The sequence below is a fragment of the Rattus norvegicus genome, chromosome 8 (genome assembly GCF_036323735.1).
Source record: "Rattus norvegicus strain BN/NHsdMcwi chromosome 8, GRCr8, whole genome shotgun sequence".
In the NCBI taxonomy this organism is placed as follows: domain Eukaryota; kingdom Metazoa; phylum Chordata; class Mammalia; order Rodentia; family Muridae; genus Rattus; species Rattus norvegicus.
Genome location: NC_086026.1, coordinates 62,939,060 through 62,960,466, shown reverse-complemented (window position 1 = coordinate 62,960,466; position 21,407 = coordinate 62,939,060). Strand labels below are relative to the sequence as shown.

The 21,407-nt window shown below is 38.8% G+C and overlaps 1 protein-coding gene and 1 long non-coding RNA gene across 8 annotated transcripts in view; one reads left to right on the top strand and one right to left on the bottom strand.

Annotated features, from left to right (window-relative positions):
• The window catches only part of Cul5 (cullin 5), a 65,492-nt gene that overhangs the window by 14,175 nt on the left and 29,910 nt on the right, over positions 1–21,407 (top strand). Inside the window, 6 exon segments of one of the 2 annotated variants that reach the window (NM_022683.1) lie at positions 8,257–8,366; positions 11,417–11,516; positions 15,661–15,837; positions 17,607–17,748; positions 19,060–19,205; positions 19,288–19,368. In NM_022683.1, the coding sequence (NP_073174.1) occupies positions 8,257–8,366; positions 11,417–11,516; positions 15,661–15,837; positions 17,607–17,748; positions 19,060–19,205; positions 19,288–19,368 (756 nt within the window). 2 annotated transcript variants of the gene reach the window in all.
• Positions 4,941–21,407, bottom strand: part of LOC120094160 (uncharacterized) — a 44,478-nt gene continuing 28,011 nt past the window's right edge. The window contains exons 4-7 of one of the 6 annotated variants that reach the window (XR_010054385.1): positions 12,469–12,539; positions 10,700–10,787; positions 10,176–10,226; positions 4,941–10,059 (exon numbers count right to left, since the gene is read on the bottom strand). This is a non-coding gene — a long non-coding RNA (uncharacterized LOC120094160). Of the gene's footprint in view, positions 10,227–10,679; positions 10,788–11,289; positions 12,540–21,407 lie in introns of all 6 variants that reach the window. The other 5 variants (XR_005488194.2, XR_010054383.1, XR_010054384.1 and 2 more) reach the window with 5 other exon arrangements.

The window sequence follows — 21,407 nt, the reverse complement described above, 5'->3', positions numbered from 1 at the left end:
ATATAGTGTACGTTCATCATGGTCACTCCCACTCCAACCTTAATTTGCTTAGTGTGTGTATATGTGGGAGTGTACTGTATGGTTGTTAGAGATCAGAGGACAGCTCTGTGTGTCAGTTCTCTCCCTCTATCCTTAGGTAGGTTCTGGAGATGAAACTCTGGTTGTCAGGAGACTCATACAATAAGCACTTCATCCTCGGAGCATCTCTCTGGACACCTCCTGTAGTCCTGTGCTTTCGCTTAGGATGCTCTCAAGACCCATACTAATGTACTCACACCTACATAAGCAGTGTTTTATGTTATTTCTTGAATTGTGTTTAAGAAATAATTGGGTACCTGGTTCTTTGTAAACTTTTGACCTGTTCATTACTTGGCTAACTATGAGGTACAACCTACAATTTCCATCCCAAGTCCTTAGGAAAGTCAATATTCTCCGTAGGACCTTTAGGAAAATAAACACAGTATTCCAGTCACTAGTGTTTGTTATCTTGAGGAAATTATAAATCTTTATCTGTAGTTTATACACATAAAATGGAAAAGCCTACCTGACTGGGCTAGGATTAAAGATCACTAGGATTTTTAAAGCTCTGCATTCAGATAGCACACACCTTTATTCCCACATTCTCGAAGCTAGGCAGGCTGATCTCTGAATCCAGGCCAGCCAGGGCTGTCATTAGAGCCTGTCTCAAAACCAGAAAGAAAAAGTACTGTAACTTCGTAACAATACATTGGAAAACTTGTAACTGACTCAGTGAAGTCAGATGCCAAATATGAATTTTCAAAAAGATGATTTTGTGAGATAATGACTGTGAGAAAAAGCAGATGTCCTAAATGAACAGTATTTATTTTTGAGGCAGAACTTTGTAGCTTTGGCTGGCCTCAGTACTCAACTATTTAGACCAGCTTAGCTCAGAGAGGTTTGTAGAGGGCTGGGATTCAGGTATTCCCCACCAGGCCTGGCCTATAGTCTGATATTAGGTAGCTAGTACTGTTGTAATATGAAGGACATAATAAACAGACATTTGATTCTGTTATCAATCTACATTTACCTATTTGAGTCATTGGAACTTTTGAGGGAGGAATTCCAAATACATTTTGAATAATAAAATGGGGAGGCTGAAGTTTGTCTTTGGAATATGTGAGGACCTGCCAGGGTCCATCTATGATGTAATTTATGAGATAAAGCAGAGCTGTTACACCTTGAGTAGATATAGGATTTACTGGGGAGTGGCCAAATTAGCATATTTTTTGGTTGGATTAGTATATTGACTTATTAGAGAAATGCCTTGGACTTTTGCAAGTAGATCTTACCAAAGAGAAAATTGTCATGTCCATCAGTCAGAAAGGGAAAATGTAGGCCAGATAAGACCAGTTTGAGTCATGACCAGATCTACCAACTGTACCTGAAACACACTGAATTATGAGCCAGATCGCTTCAAGGGGGTAAATCCCCGTTTACTTGTGACTTGAAGCAAGGTGGTATTTTTGTTTTGTTTTATTTGTTTGGGGGTGGGTTCTTTGTTTTGTTTTTATAGTTGACAGAATTCAGAGAAATAGCTGGTACTCTTTGAGAAAGTAAGATTAGAAACGTTCTTTATGAGATTTCTAAGAGTATGATGCAATAAGACCTGTTTTCATGTACTGGCTGGTTTTCTGTCAACTTGACACAAGCTGGAGTTATCACAGAAAAGGAGTCTCAGTTGTGGAAATGCCTTCATGAAACCCAGCTGTAAGGCATTTTCTCAACTATTGGTCAAGGTGGGAGGACCCAGCCCATTGTGGGTGGTGCTGTCCCTGGGTGGTCTTCGGTTCTATAAGAGAGCAAGCTGAACAAGCCAGGGGAAGCAAACCAGTAAGAAACATCCTTCTATGGCTTCTGCATCAGCTCCTGCTCCTGACCTGCTTGAGTTCCAGTCCTGACTTCTTTGGTGATGAACAGCAATGTGGAAGTAAGCTGAATAAACCCTTCCCTCCCCAACCTGCTTCCTGGTCATGATGTTTGTGCAGGAATTAGAAACCCTGACTAAGTCATTTCATATTAGTATTTTATTTTATTTGGGATCATGATCAAGTGAACTTGTCATTGGATCTTGGCAATCTTTTGAGTATAGAAAGATGTGCGTAGTGCATTTTAACATACAGTTGTCAACTGGTTAAGTCTGACTCCTTTTCACGTGGGAACTTTATCTTTTTTCTTTTCCTTACACATTCTAGCTGTAGAACATCTCTAGCAAACTTCTTATAGTACCGTTTCATCTCCTAATTTGGATTACTTCTGATACTTAATTCTACCTGTTCTTTTTCTTTTGTAATTGTCATCTGAGCTCAGGGTGCTCATTTTCTTCAAGTTCAGTTGATTCTCCTACTCCAGATGGCAATTGTTCAAATGTTTTCACTCCTCTTAGTTCCTAGAACACTAACTAGCAATTATTTCCCTTGGTCACTCACTACCTTATGTCTTGCTGGTGTCTCCATATTGCCGTAGCTCTTTTTCAGGTTGCCCTGCACCTATTGTGTTTAGCCTGCAGTGTCCTCCAGGAATTGGTGATATGTCTCCCTCCTGCTGCTCTCTTCTTTTCCCTTGTCTAAGCATAAGAATGTTTGTATCTCTTGTATAAACCTGTACTCTGCTAAGACTTTGCCCGTGAGCCCTTTGTAGCCCTCTTTCCCCTTAATTGATCCATCCAGTTACCTTGAAACTGTCAGATGTTAAGAGCCTGAACAGTAGTAATATCCATATCGCCAAGCCAGATTCTTCTTGATAAGGTTCATTCTCTTGTCTGGTATCATTTCTTATTCTCTGCTGTTTCTCTTTTTCTCTCCTTATTTTTACTGTTTTCCCCAATCACTGACATCCAAATTATTTCTCCGGATTCAATCTTCAGCTCTTTCTTAATACCTCTTTTATAGTTTTATCTTTTAGTGCTAATCTGATCTCTAGACCAAAATAAGGTTCTGACCCTATCACTTCTTGCTTAGCTATGTGGTCCATGAAGCCAGTCATTTGAAACCACCTCAGTTGGATCTTTTAACAAGAAACTGAGATAGAGGGGTTGGTGATTTAGCTCAGCGGTAGAGCGCTTGCTAAGCTCTGGGTTTGGTCCCCAGCTCCGGAAAAGAAAAAAAAGAAAAAAAAAAGAAAAAAAAATGAAGAAAGAAACTGAGATAGAAGGCCCAGTTTTTTCTCTGTGCAAACTTTCAGCATTTGGAAATAAGGAAAATAAAAGGACATACAAGCAATTCTTTTTTTTTTTTTTTTTTTTTTTTTTCGGAGCTGGGGACCGAACCCAGGGCCTTGCGCTTCCTAGGTAAGCGCTCTACCACTGAGCTAAATCCCCAGCCCCCATACAAGCAATTCTAAATGTCTAGAATTAATTTTTTTTTGATAAAGCTAAAATTTTATGAAACCCATTGCATTCATTTTTTAAAGATTTCTTTCTTTATTTTATGTATGTGAATACATTGTCTCTGTCTTCAGACACACCAGAAGAGGTCTTCAGATCCCCGTTACTGAATTGAACTCAGGACCTCTGCAAGAGTGATCAGTGCTCTTAACCACTGAGCCATCTCTCTACCTCCAATTTCTCATTCTTATTTTTTTTCAAGATTTATTTATTACATATAAATACGCATTCACTATCTTCAGACACACTAGAAGACGGGATCAGATCCCATTACAGATGGTTGTGAGCCACCATGTGGTTGCTGAGAATTGAACTCAGGACCTCTGGAAGAGCAGTCAGTGCTCTTAACCGCTGAGCCGTCTCTCCAGCCCAAATTTCTTCATCCTTAAAGTTGTTTATTAGACACCAACAGGCAAGGGTACCCTAAGGAATACCAAGACATATATAATAATGCCCATGCTCTATGGAAATTTGTCATATTCAAGACAATTTTACTGATGTTTTTCTCTTAAAGCAGAAGTTTCAGAGATGTTACTATGTGCTATTTGTGCCTTTACATATTGAGAAATATTTTTGATGGGATGATTAAAGAAAGCTAGGAAGAAAGAATTGGAGCTGAAATTTGAAGACTGGATACTGTGTTTGCATATGCAAATATGTGCACATGCATATGTTTGAATGTGGAAGCCAGAGTCAACTTCAAGTGTCATTCCCCAAGAGCCGTCCACTGTGTTTTTTGACAGTGGCTCTGCTCTCACTTGCCTAGAATTTGCCAGTTAACCAAGATTGGCTGGGAGGGCATCTCAGGGATGCTCCTACTACTGGTTACTTGCACTGACATTACACAGAAATGCCACCATACTCCGTTTTTTGCTTTGGGAGTTTATTTATTTGCTTGTTTATTTATTTTGAGACAGGGTTTCTCTGAGAAATAGAGCCCTGGCTGTCTTGGACTGGCTTTGTTGACAAGGCTGGCCTCAAACTCACAAAGATCTGACTCCCAGTGCTCAGCCTTTTTTTTTTTTAAATAAGGGTTCTGGAAGCTTGAACTCATGTCTTCTCATTTTCGTAAGGCAAGTATGTACCAACTGAGCCATCATGCAATAATACTCTGTAGCTTCTTGAATGTTAATTGTAAGACTTACATTGCTTAATTTTATAATTGCCGAAAGTGCCTGTGTAGAATGACTTAGTTGAAATGAAAAAGTATTAAGAGATTATGAATCTATTCTGCTAGAGCCAGGAAGTTGTAAGAGTCCTTCTATAATTTATTTGTATACCCCTTTCAGGAAGGAAGGGCAGAGAGAGGAGGGAGTATAATGGAATGCACTGGGTGCATAGGTGGATCTCTGAGTTTGATGCCAGCCAGGTCTTGATGGAAAATTCTAGACCATCTGAGGTATATAGTGAAACCTTGTCTCAAAAAGAGGGAGGGATAGTGGTTGGAGAGATCACTCAGCAGTTAAGATCACTGGTTGTGGGGTTGGGGATTTAGCTCAGTGGTACTGCACTTGCCTAACAAGTGCAAGGCCCTGGGTTCGGTCCAGCTCCGAAAAAAAGAAAAGGAAAAAAAAAAAAGATCACTGGTTGTTTTGTTAGATACCTGGGTTCTGTTCCCAGCACTCACCTGGTATCTTACAGCAGCTACACACATGCACATACATACACACATACAGACACACACATACATAAAATATAAAATATATTTTTTTAGAAGGAGAAATGAAGCTACAGGAGAATAGTAGCAGTAGAAAAAAATAATAGATAGCCAGGCATAAAGTTAGCCTTACATAATGTATAATTTAGGATCACAAATCTGGCTAAACTCATTAGCTAGCTCCATAAGGAGAACAAAAATTAACCTTTCAATTTACCTAAGTTCTTCTGTTTAGACAGGGTCTAACTGTGTAGCTTTCATTGTCCTGGAATTTACTTTATAGATCAGGCTGACCTGGAACTCAGTTCGGGCATCTGCCACCTGAGTGCTGTTTAATGTTCTATGCCACTGTGCCTGGCTCACTTAAATTCTGTAGTTGGTGAAGGGAAAAAGGCTCAGCTAATGTTGGCACATCTCTCAGGTGTCTTTATTATATAGTATATATACGTATATATTACATATAATACTACTAAGCGATAGCAGTAGGCACTTGGAGCAACAGACTAACTTAGGGTAACCTTTGTAAGTGAGTGTAAGAAACATCACTTCCTTTTAGTTTTATATGATGGTGGTTAGTAGTTCATAAGTTTTGGTGCCATAGACTGACTCACAACTACATGAATTTATCATTTGATAAGCATGCTGATTCTGAATTCTAGTGGGTTCAGTAGGTCTGTGGTAGGTTTAGGAATCTTAGGTAAAGTTACTACACCAGAAGATTTGATGTAGGTTGTCAGAGGATATGTTGAAAATGGTTTCTGAAGTATAATTCAGGAGGTTTGCAGATTTCATGCAGTATATGATTGGGTTAAGAATCTATGATAAGCGGTGGTGGCTTACACCTTTAATCCCAGCACTGGGAGGCAGAGACAGGCAGGTCTCTTGTGAGTTTCAAGGCCAGACTGGTCTACAGAGCAAATTCCAGGATGGCCACCGCTACTCCAAAATAAAGGTCAGCAAATAGAACAACAACAAAAAAAAATCCAGCAATAAATGATTGGACTAAGCAGTATCCTTAAAAACATTTGTGTGGTCTGACAAGTCAGACCAGCTAATAAAACTTTTGTTGCCAAGCCTGATAACTTCAGTCCTCTGCAACTCTCAAGGTAGAAGAGAACCTAAATTCAGAAATTGTCCTCTGACCTCCACATGCACGCCATGGCACTCATGTACCCACATTGGAAGACATAAAAATTAATATAATTTAAGTAAAGTATATAAAAACAAATCAGGAGTTTCATAAAATATTTAGTGCTGCTCTACTAGAAAACAAATGGGGAGTCAAAAAAGAAAAGAAATGAACTTTATTGGCCAGAACAAGTCATATGAATACATTTAGCTAGAATAGGAGCTAAGCTCTTGGCTGGTACATAGGAAGTTGCTCCTTCTTTCTGTTTGGTGCTGTGACTAATTTGTTTTTCTCCTAATAAGATACTGTTCGTAGGACAAAATGCTTAGGATGGACTAATGTTCAGTATGATAATGCTCATTTAAATCTTTATATATGTTTCCTTTGTGTCTCGTGTTGCTCTCAAATTTGATGCCAAGATTTTATTAGCTTGTTAGATGAGGCATTTTCTTTTAGCATTGATTTTAACCAACAGTGGATCAAAAGTACTTAAAATTTTAGACTTTTACAGGTATACAGATATTTTCTTTGTCACTTGATAATTATTTATGTAACGTGATATATTAAGAATTAGAAGTAAGCCAGGTGGTAATGGCCCATCCCTTTAAACCCAGCCATTGGGAGGCAGAGGTGGATAGCTCTCGGACTTTGAGGCCAGCCTGGTCTACACAGAGAAACCCTGTCTTGGAAAAAAAAAAAACAAAAAACAAAAAAAACAAAAACTCCACAAAAGTACAGTGGGATTAAAGGTGAGTGTACTACTGCCTGGTGGGCTTTTGTGGATTTATAGCGTTGTTTTATTTTGTTTCTTTTGAACCCGGTCTTTGTAGCTATGGCTTGTTCTAGAACTCACTATGTGGAGCAGGCTGACCTTGAACTCAGACCTTCACCTGCTTCTGTCTCGTAAATTCTGGGAGGTGGGTGCCACCTCACCCAGCTTCCCTTCCTCCTGATTTTTTAAAAATGATACTTCCATGGACATAAGTATTTTACATGCGTGTATGTGCACTGTGTGCATGGTTGGTGTCCCTGGAAGCCTGAAGAGGGCGTCAGATCTCGTAGAAGTGGAGTTGCAGAGAGTCATGTGTTAGCGTGGGTCTAGGATTAAACCCAGGTCTTTGCAAGGGCAACAAGAGCTCTTAACTGCTGAGCTATCTCTTCAGCTGACAGCTTTGCAGTGTGAAGAATGTAATACAGCTACGAAATTAGAGGATTAAGTCTCTCTGTAAGATATCCATTCATCTTCAACAGCAGAAAGACTCAGGCTTTACTGCAGGCTGGCATAATTACTGTTATTTGTTATATGGCTGCAGCACTCAGTTCAAGATCAGCTTAAGAGAGAGGCCTATAGGATGGAGTCTAGGAGGCCCGAGGTACAGCTTCTGTTGTCCTCCCTCTGGTCAGTGTATGACAATATACATGAATTATGCCTAAGGAAGCTAATCTAACTTTTTCCCTGGCAATTTGTGTGGAATTTCTTCACAAAGATAAGAATGTTTATGTCCATGGATACTTTGGACTCTACATTGACACAAAGCCCTTCTCTCAATTACATTGTTAGTCTTTTAAATTGGCCAGCCCCAATATTGAGACCATGTTGACTCTGCCAGTCCCCTACCAAAACCACATTTATTATCTTGTCCCTTACACAGGACCTAAGGTTCATATTAGGTAGACATTCCAGTTGTCCGGGGAGTATCTACCAGAAGGAACCAAGAGGAAAGGCCACACTCTTTATAACAAATTCTTCCCTGTATGCTGTTGTGCACTAGGTTTTAGTCTTTGCAGTCTCTTTCTTCCCCTCCTCCTAGGATGACCCCAGGGACTCATGTACAGGCTGTGATTCTGACCTATAATTCCACAAATTTCTGATTTGTGTTTATAGTTATCTTTGATTCCCTGCTATAAAATTAAGCCTATAAGAACTCTGTTTTAGAAAGGTATTTGTTCTAAATTTGATCTCTTTATTTTTCCTTAGGAAATATATATTTTTAGAGAAATGTATGTAAGACTTTTATATTTAATTACTTTAAAATTAAACCATATTTTATCTTTTTTATTTTTAAGAATAAAGGTTCTCTCCAGTTTGAAGACAAGTGGGATTTCATGCGTCCAATTGTTTTGAAGCTTTTACGCCAGGAATCTGTAACAAAGCAGCAGTGGTTTGATCTGTTTTCGTAAGTAATCCAGTAATTCTGTTTGTTAACAAAGCGGGTTTTGGTGGCTTTACATACTGGATTGACAGTAAGAGTTTAAGTGGTAAGAAAACCTGTGTATTGTTACTGGCTGTCTTGGAGATTCCCAAGACAGAGTCTAGGTTCTCTGACCTTACAAACCTAATCATACAGGGAAAAGGCAAAAGGGCTGAAATTGGAAGATTTAAGGAGGAGATTAAAAGCACAAATTTCCAAAAGTCCTTTTCCAGTGGATTCACCTGGGGCATTACATTTTTTTCTTAGATTTGTTTATCTCATTTTATACGTATAAGTATTTTGCTCGCATGTATGTGTATGTGCTATATGTATACTTGGTACTGATGGAGGACAGAAGAGAGTCTTGGATCCCCTGGAAATGGAGTTTGTGAGCCACCATGTGGATGCTAGCTAGAAAATGGCCTTAGCTCCTCTGTAAAAATAACAAGTGCTCTTGACTGCTGAGACGTCTCTCCAGTCATGGGACATTTAATTTCTTCAGCAGCAAGGTGTTGACAACATGTGATATGTTATTAAGAGTTAATGAAGGGGGTTGGGGATTTAGCTCAGCGGTAGAGTGCTTGCCTAGCGAGCGCAAGGCCCTGGGTTTGGTCCCCAGCTCTGGAAAAAAAAACAAAAAAAAAACAAAAAGAGTTAATGAAGTGGCTATATAGTCAAACTCTGGACTCCTAGGAAGAGTTAGTATAAATTCAGGATGTTTGTATTAACAGTTTAGATACATGAACCAGTGTTATCATTTCCGGGAAGGTTTATTTAGATGTGGGAAACTGGCAGTTCTCAGATTCCAGACTAAGGCTAGCCTTACAAACAGATTTTTCTAAGGAATTGAATCTCAGATCTGTTTTGTTGCTGCTTAGTCCTTGGCCAGATGTCTAGAAAACAGTGTCTGAGGCAGTGTAGCAGATTTAAACAACTTATTATCCACAAGGTTTACCTTAGAAAGCCAGTGGTTTTCTTCTTCAGTTTCTGTGTGAACTGCTAATTTAATTTATTATGCATGAGTGTTTTGCCTACATATATACAAGTACATAGTGTGCATGCCTGCTTCCTGAGGAGGCCAGAAGAGTATGCTAGATGGCTTGAAGAGTTGTAAGCCTCCATGTGACTGATGGGAACTGAAACCCAGTCCTAGGAGAGTAACAAACAGGTCTTCCTAATCACTGAGCCATTCTGTAGCATCCCCAACCCCACCCCCTTTTTTAAAACTAACTTTTGTTCTAGTGGTAGAATACTTGCTTAACATGGACAGGACCCTGGTTTAACCCCAGTACTGGGTTGGGGAAGGTGGGAACAGGAACATAGTTAAGGCTGAAACATTAATGTAGGCACAGAGCCTAAAGCTTCCAGGACTATAGTCTGTAGTATCTAGGGTCAGGGCATTGGACACAAGCCTGTTTAATTCCAGAAGACACAGTTTTGTTAGCAAGCAAAGCCAGTGTTGGGAAGCTATCCACGTTGGGCTTCCCAGTTCAGCCAGCTAATTCAACCCAGGCCTTGGCATCAGGTGACTGTTCCTGTGTTAGTTTCAGTTTGCTTACCTGTCACACTGAAATTTTGAGGTGAGCAAAATTTGCAAAATTTTCTGCAAGGCATGTGCAGAAAGAACTAGGAATTGTCTCAGCTGTGTCCTAGGCAATGCCAGTAGGTATGATTTCGTCTGAATGGAAAGCAATCACAGCAGCTTAGAAATCAACTCTAACCATTTGCATTGAAGAAGAGAAATTTTTCAGCAGTAGTTTTGAAAAAGTACAGCTTAATGAGCGTTCTTTTTACCTGAACTTTCATCTTTCCAGGTTTTATATCAATTTTTTCATTTTTTCAGAGCTGTGAGAACAAAAGTGTTCTTTTAAATAGAAATACAGCATTACAAGCAACTAGAAAAACATAATGTTTATGAGTTGATCAGGTTGAAATCCCCAAACTTCACAACTTTTAAGAATAGGTTTATGTTGCAATAGAAAAAGATACTAAGTTATATCATAGACACATTAAATATTAGTACATACTCAAAACCTTTTAAGATCAATTACCATGTAGTTGAGCTGGGAAAAATTACGATCAAAGTATAGTCAGGGGCTAGGGAAAGGATTCAGTAGACACAGTTTTTGTAGTGCAAACATGGGGACCCCCAGAAATGGGGTGTGTGTGTTTGTGTGTGTGTGTGTGTGTGTGTGTGTGTGTGTGTGTGTGTGTGTGTGTATGAGAGAGACAGAGAGATGCATGCATTGGTATAGAAGGGAGTAAACAAGGTAGAAGGGAGTAAACAAAGTCTTTTACCTACTAAACTTGGAGCTCACCATGTTGACTCAATTGGCTGACTGCAAGTTTTCTGGGTCCTCCTCTCTCTGCCTCCCAGTGTTGGGACTGCAGGCATGCACCACACCCCTGGGTAACAGAGAAATTATAGCAATTAACTTTGGAGATAGAGATTAGGAGACAGGGTCATACTTTTGTAATGATTTCGGTTTTATGTTTTGTCTTTCAACACAGTATTTCTCTGTGTAGCTCTGGTTGTCTTGGAACTCCCTTTGTAGATCAGGCTAGCCTCGAACTCAGATTCACCTGCTCCTGCTTCCTGAGTGCTGGTATTAGAGGCTTGTGCTACCACCACCTGGCTTGTAATAAGTGTCTGTACAACTAATAGAGAATTAAGAAAGAGAACAGCTAGGGGGTGATGATGCACATCTTTAATGCCAGCACTGGGGAGGCAGGTAGGTGGTTCTCTATGAGCTTGAGGCTAGCCTGGTCTACAAGAGCAAGTTCTATGACCGTAGGGACTAGACAGAGAAACCCTGTCTAAACAAACAACAAAAAAGCAAAAGCAAAAAAACAAAACAAAACAAAAACAAAAGGGAAAGCAGCAACAATGGAAATAATAGAAAGTTACCTTCGAGATACCTTCCAAAGAGTGCTTAGTTCCAAAGAGTGGTTTGTGGAAACTGTACTAACGTAGGACTTAAGGAGAATGCTTCTCTGTGTGCCTGTTTCACTCCTGGTCTGCTTTATTTTTACAGGGATGTACATGCTGTCTGTCTCTGGGATGATAAAGGCTCATCAAAAATTCATCAGGCTTTAAAAGAAGATATCCTTGAATTTATTAAGCAAGCACAGGCAGTAAGTTCTGCATATTTTCCATGTTAACTTTAATTTTTTTCTTGTTAGTGCTGGATGTCAGTTCCAGAGCCTTAGACACTTGGCTGATAAGTAAGCATGGCCTGGATCAGTGAGCCACAGCCTCATCCTCAGACTGCTTTGTATGTTTTCGTTGGTTGGTTTTTGAGACAGGGTCTCACTGTAGCTCTGGCAGTCCTGGAACTCACTTTGGAGACCAGGCTGGTCTCACACTGGAAGATCTACTCCCTTAGTGCTAGGGTTAAATGTATATGCCACCATACCTAGCCCCCTTGGATTGCTTTAAAAACTTAGTATCTGGTGCTAGAGAGGCAGTGGTTAAGAACATACACTGCTTTCACAGAGGACTGCAGTTTGATTCCTAGCACCCATATCAGACACTCATAACTGCCTGTAACTTTGCCTCCAGGGGTCCAGTATCTCTAATTCATATGGACACTTTCACTCACATCAGGTACATACACAACTACACATAATTAAAAATAAATATTGAAATTGCATATCTGACTGGGGAGATGGCCCACTTGGTAAAGAATTTGGCTTGCAGGCACAAGGATAGGAGTTTGAAAAAGCCAAATGTGGGCCAGTGAGATGGCTCAGTGAATTAAGGTACTTGCCATCAAACCTGACAACACTTGAGTTTAATATCTGGGGCCCACATGGTAGACCTACAAGGTAAAAGTTGTCCTCTTACCTCTATATGTATGCTGTGGGGAGATACCCGTCCCTGCACATAAATAAATGAATATAATAATGATAATCTGTTCACGATGGCATTTATTTGTAATGTCACCACTGCGTAAGTGGAGACACTTAGATCCCCATCCTACCAGGCCAGTGAGAACTACTTTTTGGTTTTCTTTTGTTTATTGAGACAAGAGTTTCTCTGCATAGCCCTGGCTGTCCTGGTACACACTACATAGATCAGGCTTACCTTGGACTCAGAGCTCCACCTGCCTTTGCTGGTACTGGATTAAACATGTGTGCTACCATGCCCAGTGAGAACTAGGAGAGAGAGAGAAAGAGAGAAGGAAAATTAAAGTAGGTGGCACCTAAGGAACAAAACCTCCAAACCTCTTCTGGCCTACACATGTATGTTTATGTGTATTCATGAATACCTGCTCATACATGAACATGCACAATATATGAAGCTATATTATTTTATGATTTTGAAGACAAGTTCCTGAAGTAATTTAAAAATACATAATAACTTTTAAAAATACTTATATTTATTCATTTGTGATTGTGTGTATGTATGTATGTATGTATGTATGTATGTATGTATGTATATGAAGTATGAGCTGCCGTGTTCATGTGGGGATCAGGACAGCTTTGAAGTGGTTCGTTCTTTCTTCCTGTGTGTGTGTGCTGCAGAGATGGAACTCAGGTTGCCAGACTTTCCCATAACAAGTGCCTTCACAAGAACTTGTGACAGACATATCTGTTATATTTTGAAATGACATGATTGTCATTAGCTTTCCCATATTTCTGTCAAAAGAACATTATCCTCAATTATTCTAGAAGAAGGGCAGGACACATACTTCAGTTGGTACACCACCAGCATGTAAGAATCCGAGCTCAAATTTCAGCACCGCAGAAACTATGCACGTTGGCAGGTGTTCGAGCCTTAGTACTTGGGAGGGTTAGTCAAGAATATACCCAGTTGCTGGAGGGCTCTCAGCAGAACAGATGCTGCCTGAGGGGAGACTGTAGGTTATTGCAGTGGTAGATAGAGCTCACGGTCAGATTCTTTTTCCTCATGACTAAGGCCACCTCAAGTGGGAAGTAACTTTCCTTCAAGTTCAGATACTTCTCTTTCAAGATTGTAAAATCCCTAGAGTTACATTTTGTGTCGCTGCGACTGAGCTGAAGTCAGCACTCAGGTTTTGCTAAGTTTTTAGTATTAATGAAATGAAGACAAATCTTACTTAGGCATTTAATTAATTACATAATAAGTATTATTTTGGTTAAGTTCTTATTAACACCATCTTTTTGGGGGGAAAAAGATAACTTCAAAGATAGTGTGTTGTTTCTGAGTAAACGTGGTATCACTAATGTTTGAGAAGCAACTGAAGAGCAGATTACTTTTCTTCATAGATAAATGAATCTGAAAAGTACAAGACCAGAACTTCTTATTCTCCAGTGATTGATTGATTGATTGATTGATTGATTGATTGTTGTTGTTGTTGTTGTTGTTGTTTGTCTGTTTTGGCTTTATGAGACAGGGTTTTACTGTTGTTCTGAAACTCACTCTGTAGACCAGACTGGCCTCAAACTTGACCTTCCAAGGATCTGCCTTAGAAATTTTAAATGATAATTTATCTCATAGGAAATTACTTTAATGAAAACTCTGTCTGTCTGGGGTTAGGAGTTTGGGTGATAGTTTGGTGTACCTTTAATCCTAGCATTTGGGAAGCAGAGACAGGTGGATCTCTCTGAGGCCAGCCTGCTCTGCAAAGCTAGTTCCAGGACAGCTAGAACTACCCATAGAAACTATTTTAAAGTCTTAGAAAATTAAATGCTTCAAGTACCACAATTTAATTTGTGCCCTAGAAAACATCAGCTTCTTTGTTAATGATTTTGGGTAAAAGTACATAATGTTTATTTCAAATTAACAAAGTTTACACTTTAATTTCTGGAAGTAGGATCATAAAGAATCAGATTATTAATATAGATTATATATGTAATATGTATATAATATATATGTCTTGAAAAACAAGCCAAAAGAAAAGTAGATAGGACATGAGAAATTATTAGGAAAAGATATATTTTTTTCTTTAAACTGGTTTTTACAGTTTTAGTTATTTGTTTTTTGTGTATGCACACACTTGTCTACCATGGTATGCCTGTGGCAGTCATTGGACACCCCATGGGAGTCAGTCTCCTTTTTCTAATATGTTTGTTTCAGGTTGTCAGATTTGACAGCAAGTACCTTTGATGCTGAGCCATTTGCAAGCCTGATTTTATTTTAAAGAGTACCTAACCATTTTATTTTACTGGCTTATTTTTTCAGTTCTGGGGAACCCATGGTCTCACACATACTAGGCAAGCAATCTATGCTTGAACTGTATCAGCCAACCCAACACAACTAATTTATTTGTTCATTGTTGTCTGGTTTAGTAATGTGGGCTTGCCTCAATTAATTTCACTCAAGCTCATTAATGCATTGGTAGTTGGGTCTGCAAGGGTCAGGTGGTCCAAGTGAGCATAATTAAATATGTATTACTCAGGGCTGATTTCCTCTTGGAAAAATTATCTCATATTCCTAAGGAAAACATCCTAGAAAGGTGTTTGTGGGACCTACAAGATTTCATCAGGTCTAGGCTTGTAATGGCAACATTCTGTGTGGTTAAAGCTGGTCACAAAATCAGCCCAGTGTGAGCAGTGGGAAAATCGAGGACCACCTTTAAGTGAAGTCTAAGATAGCATGTTTAAGCTCTAGGTATAACTTCAGCACCAATTCCATCCCTGCAAAGAGAAATACTTTACCTGTCATAAGATTTACTTTTAACTGGCTGCAGTAGGGCATACCTTTTTAATCCCAGTACTCAGGAGGCAGAGGCAGGCTGGTGGCTGTGTTGGAAGCCAACTGCCTCATGTATGAGCTCCAGGCCAGCTCAGGGGTACCCTGGCTCAAAAAGGGAGTGAGGAAGACAAACAAAAACTTAGAAACAAAACACTTCCCTCAAGTATATGCTGGAGAGGGTTAGTAGCCTCAACCACTAACTGTAGAGTATTTTCACCACCCTCTGAAGAAACATTGTACTGTTAACAGGCAAACACTCCCTGTTACTTCTCAAACCCTGTTCACCATTACACGTGAATTTTCTACCTCTGAGTTTGTCTGCTCTTGGGTTTCATAAACTGATTGATCTTTTATGAGCAGTCTTTACTTGGGATAGTAAATGTTTTCATGCCTGGTTTACATTTCCTACTTTTGATTGTTTTAGACAATGTGGCTATGAACATTTATGTACAGAATATTTATTAGGACATGTGCTTGGTTTCTCTTAAATATAGTATTTGTACAACAAATCATGTTTTAAAATTGTCGCTTGACTGCATACTGTCCTTATTCATCAAAGCATTTAGGTTCATTCCAAGCTGATACAGTTTTGTTTTTCAGCGCGTACTGAGCCATCAAGATGACACAGCTTTGCTAAAGGCATATATTGTTGAATGGCGAAAATTCTTCACCCAGTGCGATATTTTACCAAAACCTTTTTGTCAACTAGAGGTGACTTTATTGGGTAAACAAAGCAGCAATAAAAAATCAAATATGGAAGACAGTATTGTTCGAAAGGTATGTGTCTTACCCCATTGTTTCCTGATGTCTCTTAATGCCCTAAATGTCTTTAGGAAGGTGTTCATTATGATTTATGTAGGTCTTGCTAATCACAGGCAGACCCTTTTTTTTAAAGATTTATTTATTCTATATACACTGTCGCTGCAGACACACCAGAAGAGGGCATCAGATCCCATTACAGATGGTTGTGAGCCACCATGTGGTTGCTGGGAATTGAACTCAGGACCTCAGGAAGAACAGTCAGTGCTCTTAACCGCTGAGCCATCCCTCCAGCCCGCATGCAGTCTCTTTATAGCTGTTAGGTTTGTTTTTTATGAAACTTTTTCTTGCACTCATACATTTTAGCTTCAGCATTCTTTATCTTTGTATGTTCTCTTAAACTATAAGTGTTTTCAAACATAACCTCAATTTTCCTTTTTGGCTTTTTCCAGTTTTATCTTCAGTATCTTTTGTGCTATTTCTTTATACTTTATCTTCTTGTGAATTAATTACTCATTTTTTCTTTGAATACTCATTTCTTCTAACTTTAATTGTGCTAAGCAGCTGTCATCTTTATAGTTAGTCTAGTCATGTTTGTCACAAGGTTTCTTTCAACTATAAATTATTTTTTTTAAATATCTATACCTATTTACCAATTACCTACCTACTAGTGAGAAATGAATGGAAGCGTGTGAGCGCATACATGCTGCATAAGCTCTACCACTGAGCTCAGCCTCTTCAAAAGGTGAAAAACAAAACCTGCCATTTGAATTACAAAAACCCTGCTGTGATGGTTAGGTTAGAAGATCAATACCAGAATTGTCTGGGTGTTACCATCCCATCCTACTCTTGAAATTTGCTTTATGCAAGATACTATAACATTAGATATACATGGTATTTCAGTGCTAGAATTTGCTACAAATTGAAACATTTCTTTTTAAAGGGAAAAAGCCTTTGAAGATGCAAGCCCATAATCTTACCCTCTTGGTTTTTTTGTTATTCCTTTTTTTTTTTTTTCTATTTTTTTTAAATTTACTGTGAGGCTTACTGGTTTATGTGAGCATTGTTTCTGGGATGATATTTGTTGGGTTCAGATGTGGACATGTTAGTGTTGCCTGCTAGGCCCCAACTCTCACCATAGAAAGAGAAGTGGTATTCCTACTTCAGGACTGTTGGTGTTGCATTAATTATCTGTGGAAACACACGGTGCAGTCCAGGGTATGTTGTGAGAGTCACAGAATTAACTGTTGTCACCGCTCTCCCTGTTACCAACAGAGCGACTTGGAGCATTGGTCTTGGTTGCCAGTGTGTATTCTTTATTTCTATAACTTTGATAATCATGTGGTGGAAGATGTATACATTTTTATTGCAACTAGCACAGACATGCATGTGAGCGTCTTAGAACCACTAGAAATTTGCCTCTTAGTATTTTGCATGTGGGAAAGGAAATAAATAGAGCTAGAAACCAAATTGTATTCTGAAGAAAAAGTTTTTTTTGTTTTTTGGGGTTTTTTGAGATAAAGTCTCTGTATATTCCTGCTATCCTGAAGCTCACTATGTAGACCAAGCTGGCCTCAAACTCCTGCCTCTGAGTGCTCAGATTAAAGGTGTGTCATCATGTTGGCCCTAGTTCTTTACTATTGGCTAATAAAATGTGACTTCCTAAAGGACCCAACACTGCTGATACAGTAGTAGGATTTCCTTTTCTCCATTTGTCCTGAACCTTGTGTGTATGGTACTTGAGATGTTAATCACTGCAAATGATGCTGTATTTTCTTACTTCCTAGCTCATGCTTGATACGTGGAATGAGTCGATTTTTTCGAATATAAAGAACAGACTCCAGGATAGTGCAATGAAGCTGGTGCATGCTGAGAGATTAGGGGAAGCTTTTGATTCCCAGCTGGTCATAGGAGTGCGAGAGTCCTATGGTATGTTCTCAACTCTTATAATCGCATTTCCATTCTGCAAATCTTAGGATATTATGATTTGGTCAGACTCCCACCTTCTTCCTGTGCCATACACTTTTTAGTTTCAACATTATACAAATGATATTGACTCTGTGTCAGAGAAAACTGCTAAATTCAAATGTATTTTTCATATTTTCTCTTTATTAACTTCTTGGTTAACTACTCTCTGGTATCCTAAACCAGAGAACTATACATTGCAACCTACAACTCCTAAAAGGAAACGTTGTTTTATATAGATGTTTTCAGAAGTTAGGTTTCTGTGCAGATTCTCTGCCTTCTCAGATTCTAATAATGCTTCATCCTGTTTACTCAAATACCTTGTCTCCTCTGACTTAGAGAGCGCTTCCTAACCTTCAAGCTCATCCGCGTGCCTCATTTCACCCTTCCTACTTCTCAAAGGTCTTACTGATGCTTCATTTCACTGAATTAGTATGCCTAACACAAAGTAAACTTCAGTAGATGTATTTGTTGGAGTAAGCGAACTTTTAGTTATTTTTTAATTGTTTTTATCCTATTTTGATTGTTTTAATTAAAGTCTTTAGACTTTCTTTACTATTATCATTGAAAGTGTTCTTTTTATTTCATTTGCTGTTGGTCTAGACCTCTTTAAATTCTACACCCAGACTTTTGAAATCATCCTCTTACAGTTAATTTTTTTTTTCCAGTACTGGAAATTAAACCTAGCGCCTGATATGTGCTATGTCTAAGCTCTGCTAATAAACTATATCCTTAACCCCCTTTTTTCCACTTTATTTTGTTTTTATCTATTTGTGTGTGGACACGTGTATGCCATGCTGTATGCGTGTGCAGACTTCAGTTCTTTCTGCCATGTGTAACTCAGGGATTAAATTCAACCTCTCAGGCTTGACAGCGAGTATCTTTGCCTGTGAACCATCAACACCAGACTTCTGCTTAGGGGTATCTCATGCTAAATTCAGAGTTGAGTCTCCACAGCTATTCTTCACTTCCATTCTCCTAGGCAGCTTAGTCAGTACACTTGAGCTTTCATGTTTCTGGGTATTGATTTTCTTATCCTGACTATGCAAATCCTTGTTTATTCCTGCAGATTCAGTTACAACCATCAGTTCAGAAGGCAGTCTCTTTTCTTTTAAAAAATAAAATATTCCACATGACTATAATATTTGTTAGCTTACTGCTTTGTGCTATGATCTTTGGAACTTTTGACTCATATCACCACACCTCAGTATGCTATTCATGTCATTCTTGAAATACTCAAAAATGATAAAAGTAACTTTATTTTCTGTCTTTCAGTTAATCTTTGTTCTAATCCTGAGGACAAGCTTCAGATCTATAGGGATAATTTTGAGAAGGCATATTTGGACTCAACAGAGAGATTTTATAGAACTCAGGCACCCTCATATTTACAGCAAAATGGTGTACAGAATTACATGAAATATGTAAGTTAGAATTCAGTACATTTTGTAATTTTGACTAGTTTGCTGATAGTCTTAAAATGATTGCTATTTTGCTTCTGGACAGGCAGATGCTAAATTAAAAGAAGAAGAAAAAAGAGCACTCCGATACTTAGAAACAAGACGAGAATGTAACTCTGTTGAAGCAGTAAGTAATGTGATCGTGTACTTCCTGGAACTGTCTAAAGTCAAGCAGCACAGGGACGGCAGATGAACCACTTTTGTTATTGCTCTTAGTTTTAATTTTATTTCACTTATTGAGTGGTTTGCCTACTTGTATGTGTGTATGCACTGTCTGTGTCTGGTATCTTTGAAGGCCAGATGGTCTCAGATATCTGGAATGTTGTAAGTCAACAAGTAGATGTTGGGAATTGAACCTGAATTCTCTGAAAGAGCAGACAGGGCTCATAACTGCTGAGCCATCTCTCCAGCCTCCCACACTGCTCATTGTATGTCTTTAACTAGTATTGGTAACTGGTTATAATACTCTTCCCAGTTGAGAAAAGTACATCTGCAAAGATATCTTATTCTGCATTCTGGCCTTTACCGCATTCAATGTATATACAATATTTCAGCATTAGTCCTCCTCCTTAAATATCTATTATTTATATCAAAATCACATGTTCTATACATAGCTAAAAAGTTCTTCTATGTTGATTGGTATTGAGGCTGACTTTATTATTTGCTGGAATAGACACTGAGTACAGTCTTATAGCACGTCTTCTCTTGCAGAAGGCTGTTTGCTCATCACTCATAGTATGTGTGGATTTTACTCATAAAGTAATTTTGATACTGGGAAAGAAAGGGTGAGAAGTTGAGAACTAATTTAGCAGTTGTTTATAGAAAATTTTACAGAAATTTGTAGCTAGGCTTGGACATACTCGGAAGACAGGGTCATAGGATGTTTTTTAAACAGGAACGCCATGATCAGAATTGCTCTCTGGCCAGGAGAAGTTACTCCTTGGGTACTGTGCTTGCTATGCAACTGAATTGTGCTGCTACAGAGCAACTAAGTATAAAACATTTTAAAAATAACAAAAGCTCCACGGAAGTGACTTATGAGTTAAAAATGAAAGCCCCATGATCTGGGTTCAATTTCCTAAACCCATGTCAAATGCCAGATGCAGTGGCACACATTTGTAATCCCACCACTCCTAAGGCAAGATGGCAGACAGGCAAGAGAATTGCTAAGCAGCTTGAGAACTGACTTCTGAAAGCTGTCCTCTGATTTCCACACATTTATTATAATGTACACACACACACACACACACACACACACACACACACACACCAAAACAAATTGAACAGGCAAATATGTTGTAATTTATAAATTGTTAAATATACCTTAGCCTTCAGTATTTCAGTATGTTAAGGGCCTTGGATTTGATTTCTGTCACCCAAAATAGCCACACAAAACAAAATGAGGAGGACACCAGGATGATGAGAAGGAGGAGACAAAAAGAGGAGGATGAGGGATTGTTTAGAAATGAAGCAGATGCCACTAGTTACAGTGAAGGAAAAGATCTTAACCAAGCCAAAGAAGCCAAGAGAAATCAACTTTGAGAATAGCTTGTCATATAGAAAATGAGTAAACTTCTGAATACATTGCAGATGTCCTTGTTTGGTCAAGGACTTTGATGATAGTGTTAAAATAGAATCCTGGGCCAGAAGATAGCTCAGAAGTAGAGCACTGCACACCACCCAGAGTACTACCCACTTACGTTCAGTCCTCAGTACCTGCAAGTTGTCCTCTGACCTCCACACGTGCTGTCCCCTCCCCAAGTAAAAATATAATTCCAAAAATTTAAATATAATGTAGGTAACTTTTAGCTTAACTCTTTATTTTACAGCTGAGGTAAAGTAAATATTTACAAATTTATATAACTAATAATAACCAAATCTGTTTTGTTGCCTTCATTGAATTTCAGTGGAGTAGAATTAATTGTGCAATTAATTGAATCCCACTAAAAGAAAAGGTGCCCTATCACGTAGCCTTCTCTCATCTTTCATCTTCATGAACTGTGAATGTGTTCGTTTTCCCTCCCTCTCTCTCCCTCTCCCCCTCTCCCCCTCTCCCTCTCCCTCTCCCTCTCTCTCTCTCTCTCTCTCTCTCTCTCTCTCTCTCTCTCTCTCTCTCTCTCTCTTCTGTCAATACAACTGCCCAAGGGCATTTTTGATTCTCTATTT